Raw genomic sequence first — 10,780 nt, 5'->3', positions numbered from 1 at the left:
AAAGACTTGTGGGAAGATTGATGTATATATCTATCTCACATGAGGCCAGATCTTGCTTATGCACTTAGTGTTGTTAGCCAATTTATGCACAATCCAGGAGAGCAACACATGGGTGCAGTTATACGTATCTTGCGGTATTTGAAGTCTGCTCCTGGAAAATGGTTTTTATTTTCTAAAAATGAAGATTGTCGAAGAATTGTGGCATATACAGATTCAGACTATGCAGGAGAAATAGATGGCAGTCTCTCTATTGCGGACTACTTTACCTTTGTGGGAGGTAATAACCTAGTTACATGGAGAAGCAAAAAACAAAATGTTGTCTCACGTTCAAGTGCTGAGGCTGAGTTTAGAGGTTTAGCGAATGGTATCTGTGAAACTTTGTGGTTAAAGTTTCTTCTCAAGGATTTGGGTTTCTTCCTAAGGAATCAATTCTTTTGTATTGTGATAATAAAGCTGCACGTGATATTGCATATAATCCTGTACAACATGATGATACTAAACATATGGAGGTTGATAGATTTTTCATCAAAGAGAAGCTGGACAAGAAGATTATTGAGTTGCCACCAATTCGTTCTGAAGATCAACTCGCTAACATCCTTACTCACTCAGTATCGAGTAAGCAGTACTTAAACTTTCTGGAAAAATTGGGCATATGTAATATCTATGCACCAACTTGAGTGAGAATGTTGCATTTTATAGGATAGATACTCCGCTTATTTACAATATATTACTTGTTAGTTTATAGTATTAAGAATATTGAGCTTTATATATATAGCATGAGCTGTGTAACCAATTGAGTAATCTAAAAATCAGAGATTCTAGTGAAAATTGCTGTTGATGCTGAATATCTCAGATTAATTGCAAATGAAAATGAGGACGGAGAGGTAGATGTTACTAAGGGGGACACCCCATGATTGATTGAAGCTCCTAGTGTCTATATTGCTTTAGACGCACAAAATTGGGTGAGTTCAGATTATAGTACCAATACAACAAATAACAACTAGAAAACTTCAAGTGGATTCAGACTATAGTACCAATACAACAAATAACTAGAAAACTTCAGATCTAGCACGAAAACTTGCTTTCTGAGCAAGGTGTTGTTTATCTCTTCTTTTTATCGTCCACAGTTGCAGGTATTCTTTTACACCAGAGTTTGGCCTTCTAAATGAGAGGTTGTCCTCCTTTCTTTTTTATCATTCCACTCTTCTATGCATCCTTTAGAGCGTTTTTATTGCTGTTCCCTCCTTGTTGTTGCTCGCCATGATAATATCACCATTCTCTGATATCTTCTCAGAAGACGTGTCTTTAGAGCTCGTCAGACATGGGGCGGAACCTGTGGCATTAAAGGTAACACTACCATCAAGTTCTGGGGTTGTCTTCTAGTTTCCGCTTTTTTAGGCGCTTGGAATTTTTATCACAATGTTTCCTTTTCCCTGCTTTATTGACGCTCTTACTGTTCTCTTTGATCTTTTCACAAGCAGTTTCTTTCGAACCTGTTTGACATGGGGCGATAACTGTAGCAGCAGCAGCAGTAGTCGTAGTAACATTACCATCAAGTTCTGGGATTGTCTTCTGCTTGAGTTTCCTCTTTTTCAGGCCCTCGGCATCTTTTTCACCCTGATCCCTTTTCCCTGCGTTGTTGACTCTAACATGACCAACAAGTTTCGGGGTTGTCTTCTTTTTCGGGTGCTCACCATCTTTTTCACGCCGTTCCCTTTTCCCAGCTTTGCTGGTACTTAAACTGTCATCAAGATCTGCGGTTGCCTTCTGATTTAGTTTCCACTTTTTAAGGCGCTCAGCATGTCCATTCCGTTTCCTTTTCCCTATTCTGTTGACGGTCTCACTATTCTCTTTGGTCTTTTCACAAGCTGTTTCTTTCGATCTTTTTTCACATGGGGTGGCAACTGTGGCAGTAGTAACATCGCCATCAAATTTCATAGATCTGACATCTTCTGGACCGTCACAGATCTCCATTATATTCTTCTCAGGGACGGTCTTTATCAAACTCATTTTTGTACATGGGATAGAAGCCCCACTTTGTTGACGCTCCCTCTTCACCCCTTGCTTGGTCACCTGAACTTTCGGCTCAGTAACACATGAGAGAGTTAATTCTTTCACGTCTCGTTCATAATAACTCAATATGAGTCTATGAGACAACTCTCCCAAAAGATTTCCTGAAATAGACTTCACTGTGGAACTGCACACAGTAGGTTGAAAATATAACATATTGATTAGCAGAAATTTACATAAAGCAATCAAACAAACAGGTCGGGTACTTTGAAAGACATAGATAGAACATATTTCTCTGGGATCACAAGTGATAGTTGATTACCTTTCAGAATCACATCCAAAGATGCTGGACTTCTCGTGCCATAACTTTCCTGATAAAAAAATATCTTTCCTTCGCACAATCTTGATGAGCCAAAGAATCGAAAAAGAAGGTTACAGGATAATACATTGGTTGATAGAGATTTCAAGAGCTGAATCAATTAGTAAAGTTGAAACAAATCATGTTATATTTGTTATTATTGGATTAGTTAACAAAGCAGCCACTAATTAAGGAAAATGTCACTGTATACCTTCCTAGGGATGACCGCCCCTTCTGGTGGCCTTGGATGTGAGGGTGACGAGGTGGCAGTTTATAGAAGACAGCTCTGTGGAGATCAAAAGACAAACAGACAGTCGATATAAGACGATGATGATGATGTATTGTCCCAATCAGGTTAGGAACATCAAAATAGGATCAGATGTGTAACTTACATGACTTTATTTGATTTTATAATATCCATGTCCTCAACTGGCGAGCAGATTTCAGGCTTCTGAACCAGATTCAGCAGATATATACATGTACCCATTCATCCCTCCGCTGTTCATATGACATTGCTAAGCAATAATCGGAAGAAGAAAGTAACATGAACTGAAATTCAGGAAATACGAAGGTGGTATGTATAACTCATATTTGTAGGGTTTTTTAACTTTTTATCACCATCAGTAATTACCCACGAATGGGTGATAATACTACCTAACTGAGGCTGTCCTTCAATAGCCCATAAAGCACCCTATATCAAATTTTTCCTTCAGCTTCTACTAGCAACCATTTAGACATAACGAGATTCTAAACCTTAATCTATTGAAGATATGAACGTATTAAATCTGCAGTACAAGATTTTACAAGCTATCCGAACCTGAAACCCGGATTGATTCTCCGTTTGACCTTGGCCATTGATAATTTTGGGTGATCCTTCGTATTCTTACAAAATGAAAAAACACTGTTCGCCAAAGGATGTGAAATGTGGAAAAATAGCCCATCCAAACCCACTCTGTTTCTCCTCTTTTCTTCTTCCTAGAACAAGAAACTCCGTCATTCCAAAACCTCAGAGAATAGATGGTAACTTCTAAAATAGAATCTGCTCAACAAACATTCACAAAATTTTACTTACTGTTAAGAAATGCTCCACCTTTGCAATCTCCGCCAGCAGGCGAGATTCTTTTATAAATGGCAACTTACAAACAGCCTGTACACCCGTTAACAAAAAAACATAAAAATGGCTACTCAATAACATATGCATGTTTAGTATCAATCCCTGCTAATAACATTAATTACATCATAGAACCGAAAACACATGCAAGCTACCACAGCAAAGAACACAAACAAAAAGAATTAGTTTAAGAGTAAGCTACTTGGCTCTGTCATATTGCGACACTAGAACAAGCAAAATTTACCTGCCATGCAAAGCGTTTCCCATTCATATCGAGCTCAAAATCTGCAACAGAAGTTGCTTCTTTCTAGTTAGGAGAAAAATTTGTTACTGTGAAAAAACTAACACAGGCTGTTGGCAATAATATCCTACCTTCTGGGTAAAAATCCAAAATAGGTGATGTTGAATCTGTCATCAATTTTCTGTAAAGCACGGGGAGCGCATGCGAGCTGCAGGTGTGAATAATTTGGATCAGCCATCATACTGAGAGATCAGATCACCAAGGAAAAAGATAATCTTAACGGCATACCTTGCTGCTGGCAAAACAGCCATCAACTGATTCAATGGCTTGAAGGGCTCCCCGAGCGTAAAGTGGATCTCTAATTGTTCCAAACCATGAAAATCAGAAGCAAATGGAGCATAGTGGTATGGATAAAACCTGGGGTATACAGTTTTGTAGTCAATTTTGACCGACTCATGGTAGAGAGGAAAAAAATCATGGACAAACTATAAAGATGATCAAAACAACCTTGTTCATCATAAAGGCCCATCCTAACCATTTGGGTGGGGTATTTAATACGCTCAAAAAACTAACAATCATCGTGAAGTTCAACATAAGAAGTGAGAACCAAGAAACAACAAGTTTTCTAAAATTATAAAGTGAAGATATCTGCCCTCACCATTGCCAGGAGCAAACTCCTTGGTAGTAGTAATGCATGACCCAGCAGATCCCCTCAATACATTTCAGTACCTGCAGATTGAATTATTTATTTTTTGTTGGGAAACCACTCAGAATTGCATATCAACATCAACTATGTTTTTTTTAGTGTCGATAATATAGGTATGATGTATACAAACAGAAACTGGAGATTGTATTCTACAAGAAGGGGCCCTGTATATTCTAAGAATGTAAATTTCAGGGGGGGTCAAAAGAAATGGACGCATCGTGTATGTTTCCAGAGGCAAAAACCAATGTGAGAAGAAAACAAGTAATAGACTGAATATGACCCATGCTACCAGAAACCTTTACCGGGATGGAATAATATTACAACCACAGTGGGAAAGAAGAACCTTGGAATAATTCAAATTAATGCGGTGTTCAAGAATTCAAATTTACTTACTGCATGCATTCGAAACTTCTCCATCTCATCTGGAGTATCAGCTTCAAATTTCTCAGCATAGTATCTCTTCTTCCAGCCCTCTTCTCCCAGTTTAACCTATCATATCCAAATACCATGCCCAAGACAGTAAATCACTACTCACACAAGATTGCAAGAACAATGTAAAAGAAAGCTGCTGCATTAGTTACAATCTTCATACCACTTTTTAAAATATCATCTTTATACATTTTGATTACTGAGACGAAGAAGCATTAGCATTGTTGAAAGAAAAAGGAATGCAGGTGAGAACCACTTAGGGTAAAGAGATGAAAAGTCTAAAATAAACCATGATTAGCAACTTAAAATTTCAGTAAGAATGAAAAGGTAAAGATAACAGACATTGTCAACAAATGCGCTTATGCCACTAGATGCTGGAGCAGCTGAAACAGTGATGTGGGTCCGAGCCTCTTCTACACCGGACTAAATAAAAAACGTGGCTATCAGTTTTAATTGTCACGCTGATTATCTTGTAGGATGAATGATGAATCTAACAATGTCAGTTATACATAAGATGAAAAAGAAACTTGCTTTAATTTCACTTGAAAAAGAAACAGTGTCTTAACAAGAAGAAAAGAGTGTACATGGAAACAACCAAGGCTAAAGAATTGAAACATCTAAGTTGGTGGAACCTTGATTAAACTTTAATAAGAATAGAAGAGAAGGGGTGAGAAATCAAACATTGTCAACTACTGCCAGTGTGCCGTTAGATGCTGTAGTAATGATGGGGGGTGGAACCTCCTCTGCACCAGACTGAATCAAGCGAGTAGTTACCAATTTTATATTGTCAGATCGAGTACATACCATGACCGACAAATCTATAGAGCATCAGATAATCGTTAAAAGGAAAACTCCACTTGAAGCCCAAACATTCACCAAATACTCACATTTCCTAATGTAGCAGAAACTGTCTTTGAGCTATGCTCAAGGAATTCCCAGAAAGCTTTAGGATTCTTCTTTTGCTCAGGAAGCCTATGTGTGCCTTTCAAGCCACCGCGGTTTACACCCGGAATATCCTTAAAGAATTGACGTTTTTCCTTTTCTACCTGATCATCATAGCCAGGTTATTTCTGGACCAACTTCAGTACAATGGAACAAAAAGCACTCATGAAAGGCGAGGTAAAAGACCAAAGATTCACTAAAGAAATAATACAAAAGAAAATACAGAACACTCAATAGAGTTTGGCATAGCACAACTGTACATGCATGACAAGTTATCACTTCTAACCAATATTCTCTCAAGGGTAGCCATGGACTGAATGTCATTGTTCAGAAACTTCCCGAGATGAGTTAGAAATGGTTCAATATTTGTAGCAGAATAGAACAAAAGAAAATATCAACTGCATGGGTAAGTTAATATGTTTTATGCGCCAATTCTTGTATTAAAAAAATATAAGAAAATATGAGAAAATATAGAACCTGGCTACGTTTTCTGAAGATGGCATTTTCATTCAGCCCAGCCATTTGCAAGAAGTGCTCAACGCGTTTCAAGTTAACCTACAAATAAAATTGTTTAACATGTATAATGGAAAGGAAGAGAATTGCCAATCCCAAACTAGAACACCAGAAAGATTACATATGTCTTTATGTACGGTACAATGCAGAAGTATGTGGTGGCTAACTACTATGGATCTGGAACACATGAGAGCAACTGCACTCAAGAGGTGGCTCAAAAAATGGCAAAGATAATGTGCAAGCACATGAAAGCAATGATACTCAGAATGTAGAATTCTTAAGCATAAACAAACCCGAAAAGAAGCATGAGTGTCAAAATATGAAAAGGTGACGCTAAGCTACCCAAAGTTCAACTATAAGGGGCGAGGTTGAGCCCACACCCAGTGACCAGGGAAGTAGTATCAGGTTTAAGTAAGATATTAGCTCACAAACCCAAAATGTAGCACAAAAATATATTTAGATCTGAAAGCCACAAAATACGGTCTTTGATGTATGTCACTAAAGGAATAACCTGTTATGTTTCAAGAATGTGGAACCTAATCACATAAGCTAGGATGAACAGTAAGAGAGAGGATGGTCTTACTACTAAAAGTTTCTGATGGTGGTTCCTAGGTTCCTAATTTCATTTGTCTGTGTAACCCTATTGCTCAATTCATAATAAAATATGATATTACGCCCAAAACAGATTTTACAGGACTACAAAATTTGAGCAAGTGAACGGCAAGAACATAACCAGACACTAGTCAACATCGTATAGCCATGTTAATGAAAAAATAAGAAGAAAATTGTTCTCTTAACAGTCTGCATGCCTTTCAAGAATCAGAAAAACGGAAATTTTAAAGGTTGTGATCTGGCATATCACTGACATGTTTCAATAAATTCGGCCAAGAAGCAACTAACGTGACAGAATTGATAAAAGTGATGCTCGAGAAAGGAAAAAGAGAAGGTTGAAAAACAAAATGGTTCTGCACTCTTCTGCTTCAAATCAATATGCGGTATATGCACCTCATAAGAATTGGTAAGGTGGCCACCCATATTGACAAATTCCTTTTTGTACACATCCATTAGTAGATCAAGCGCTCCCTGCGTCATTAGAGAAGTGTTATATTTCACAATACAATACAATCATCTATTCACTAATCAGACTTTAGAATCAGCTGTTTGTGATGAGATGAGCATTTGTGCAAGTTGTGATTGGGGTCTGGCTCTATTCCCAAATAGATTTCAATTTGTAATACACTTAAGCATCACACTATATTCATAAAATATGGTAGTCTATTACAAAAAAAATGAGCACACTCCAAGACGAACCTCTGAGATATCCAACGATGGCACATGGGGTAGAAAATCATTTCCGACAAACACACACATGAAGACGAAATCATCGATCAGACGCTCTATATCTTGCTTCACTGCTGAACCTGGTATTTTCATGTCATGTACCAGGTAGTCCCTGAGCACCCACACGTTGAGAAACTGGCATAGAAAATTCAAAAAGTATGGCGTGATTGTGAAAATATTACGTCATTACCACAGGAAATGATAGATATTTTGATTTTCAGTGGATGTAAATTCCTGTAAAACATGAAAATGTTCACATAAAATATCTACGTTCCATGTGGAACTAACTGATAGATAAGGTAAGCACAATATCCATATGGCTGTCAAGGAACACGATTAACTCCCGAAAATTACAATCAAACTGCTCATGCCAGCAACTTTGATTACTCAGTATTAGTAAGCTAATCACTACCTTCATTGTTTAATTATGGTACATACAGTTATGATATCTCGTAACGAGATAGTGGTGCCAATGAGTAAGAAAATGGTTAAGACTAAAAGAACTCAACCTTGTAATGAGAATGGTACAACTCGTTAAATTGTTCAAATAAAGTCAAATGAGGGATTGAGATAAAACCTAAAGTTAATTTAGTGTCTTGTACAACATGACTTTAATGGTAATTATTCTACAACTTAAGGCAGGCAGAGTTTCCGCTTCTGATTATAGAGAGTAAAATGTATTACACAACTAAGGCGTTCAACTTATGACAGACTACTGGCACCACCACTAGCAATTGGCACTGCCATCTTCACCAATGGAAATCGCCAGTTCAGCATCACCACTCCAGTCCCTTACCACATAATACCTCTATTACTGTGTCATACCTACTCCAACACCACCATCATCCTCATCACTACTATTTCAACCACTCAATCATTACAAGTACACTCGTATATTTCTGCCGAATGGTTTTTTTATACAAAGTTAATGCTTCCCCGCGGTAAATTTTCTTGTTTCTGTTTTTATTTCTGTTGTGTTTTTTTCTGTGTTGTATTTCTTCTGTAGTAGCAGTAGAAAATGGAATTGCTTCACCTAGAAAGAAGTACCAATACCTCTACCATTGTGTCATAAGACTCATAACTACTTCAACACCACCATCATCCTCATCAATACCACTTGTGTCTCCCGAATGGGGTTTTTAACAAAGTTACTGCTTTCCTCCGATAAAATTTTGTCGTTTTCATTTCTCTGTAGCAGCTGTAGAAATCAGAATTGCTTCGCCTAGAAATAAGTACCTACTGACTACTGTTGGTCTCCAAGTCTCCATTTTAGCATTAAAAATACCACTCCATACTCATTAAAATATAGTAACAAATTGGCTTGCTAATGCAGTCATATATAGACTGCATATAATGTGTACCTACTAAATCAAGATACCTACTTGAGTTGATGACTGAATAAAAAATTCTTTACATTCAGTAATTCGTTTGAACAACAAAACGTACCACAAAGCACTGATTCGAGATGTTATCATTTGCGTCCTTGCCTTCAAGCTTCGACTTCGCCTCTGCTCCCCGCTTCGATTTGTTCTGATCCATACGAACATCCTGTGCAAGAACAGAAATCAATTCAGCAAATGAATTTTTTGACGCTCCAACACCAAAAGGAAAAAACCATTAAAATAATTCGTACTTCCAGGCACAAATACCTCTCTGAGAACTGCAAAATGTATTTCATGTGTAGCCAAACCAAGCATGATTAAGTCGGCATCCTGAAAGAAGGAGTAGTGCAAAAATCTATCATGACACTAACTAAGAGACAGCACAGCGGCAGCTAGCTAATATATCTCAAACACAAGAACAAAGGAAGCTACTTTGCTTACCAGCCCATACAAACAATGCCGCATGTTTGGATCATATCCCGGTAGGTTTCTTTGCAAGCGGATGTATGACATTATCTTGTGTTCCCCTTCACCCGGCACACTAGCATCGGAAAGAATGACCTTCAAAATACCAGTATACTGAGATTCAGAATCTTATCTAAATCCAATAAGGATATTGCCGGAGATGGGAAGGGAACAAAAATATAAAAATGGCAAAAATATGCATATTAACTTACCTTGATTCCCCGCCACCCTGGATCTGAATTAAGCCTCAGATGTATATAGTATTGAAGAGCAGATGTCAATGAAGCCATGAACTCTGTTCCAGGTGTGATTACATTTGAATCAAGTGTCTTCGCTTGCTCCAATGTAGGCAACATTTTTTCGTAATCGTGTTTCAGCTTCTCCTCAGCAGCCTAACAAAACTCAGTTATGAACAACTCCCAAAATAGCTGCGCAGGACTTCTAAGTGGTACACAGTAATCACTACTCACTAGTAGAATAAATAAATTAAGAAAAGGTGGACTGGATTGTGCTGTAAAAGAGCTAGAAAACTGAATCCAACATAGACTGATTATGCCACTTTGTTTTAGCCAGAGTCTGTAGATTCATTTCTTATTCACCAAAATTTATAAATAAAAAATAAAAACCCACTCACAGCATCTGCCGCATCCTTTGAAAACCTAAATCGCCTTGCTCTCTGTTGATTCATTTTGGCTCGAGGTGCAACACCGTCTATTCCAACAGGAAGCCAACAGAAACAAAGAAAAAGCTTATGTAAGAAAAGTGTGCAAAAAATTCAAAGATACTTATAAACAGTTCACATATTGTGTAACTCACCAATTGCCATATAGAGAATCTTGCGAGGTCGAACAAGCGAGAAAATTCGATCAATATATCGAAATACATCTTTAAATACTTCATCATAAGTATCAGGAGGCGGCTATATATACAGAAAAGTTAAACATTAAAATTAAAATTCAAAGTAGAGAAACAAATAAACTGAGAAACAGGAAGAGATGATAAAAATTACAATACCCTGCCTTCAGGATGGAAACAAGGATGAATAATTCCATTCATATCAAGATACAGGTTATCAAATTCAACACCATTAGGGTTACGTTTACTAGTATCAAGTGGAATTTTTTCACCATTAACAACACCAGGTACTTCTTCAAGAACTTCAACAACTGATAATGGGTATTTCGTAACTAACCATCTATAAAATGCTGGTATCCCCATTTTTTATCCTCTAATCCGGTTTAGGGTTTTACTTGGAAGAAGGTGGTGGTGAACCAAAGAAAAC

General features: G+C 37.5%; 1 protein-coding gene and 1 pseudogene across 1 annotated transcript; both read right to left on the bottom strand.

The window, feature by feature from the left end:
* Positions 1–886: 886 nt before the first annotated feature.
* On the bottom strand, positions 887–2,654 carry LOC113302084. The gene is made up of 3 exons (XM_026550932.1): positions 2,580–2,654; positions 2,333–2,412; positions 887–2,197 (listed from the first exon to the last, which is right to left on the bottom strand). Exon 3 carries the CDS (start codon positions 2,008–2,010, stop codon positions 1,360–1,362), a length of 651 nt encoding a protein of 216 aa, XP_026406717.1. The 5' UTR covers positions 2,011–2,197; positions 2,333–2,412; positions 2,580–2,654; the 3' UTR covers positions 887–1,359.
* LOC113305786 lies at positions 2,553–10,770 on the bottom strand (annotated as a pseudogene).
* Positions 10,771–10,780: the final 10 nt, after the last annotated feature.

Source organism: Papaver somniferum, chromosome 8 (genome assembly GCF_003573695.1).
Source record: "Papaver somniferum cultivar HN1 chromosome 8, ASM357369v1, whole genome shotgun sequence".
Lineage (NCBI taxonomy): Eukaryota > Viridiplantae > Streptophyta > Magnoliopsida > Ranunculales > Papaveraceae > Papaver > Papaver somniferum.
This window is presented reverse-complemented; position numbering and strand designations above follow the sequence as displayed.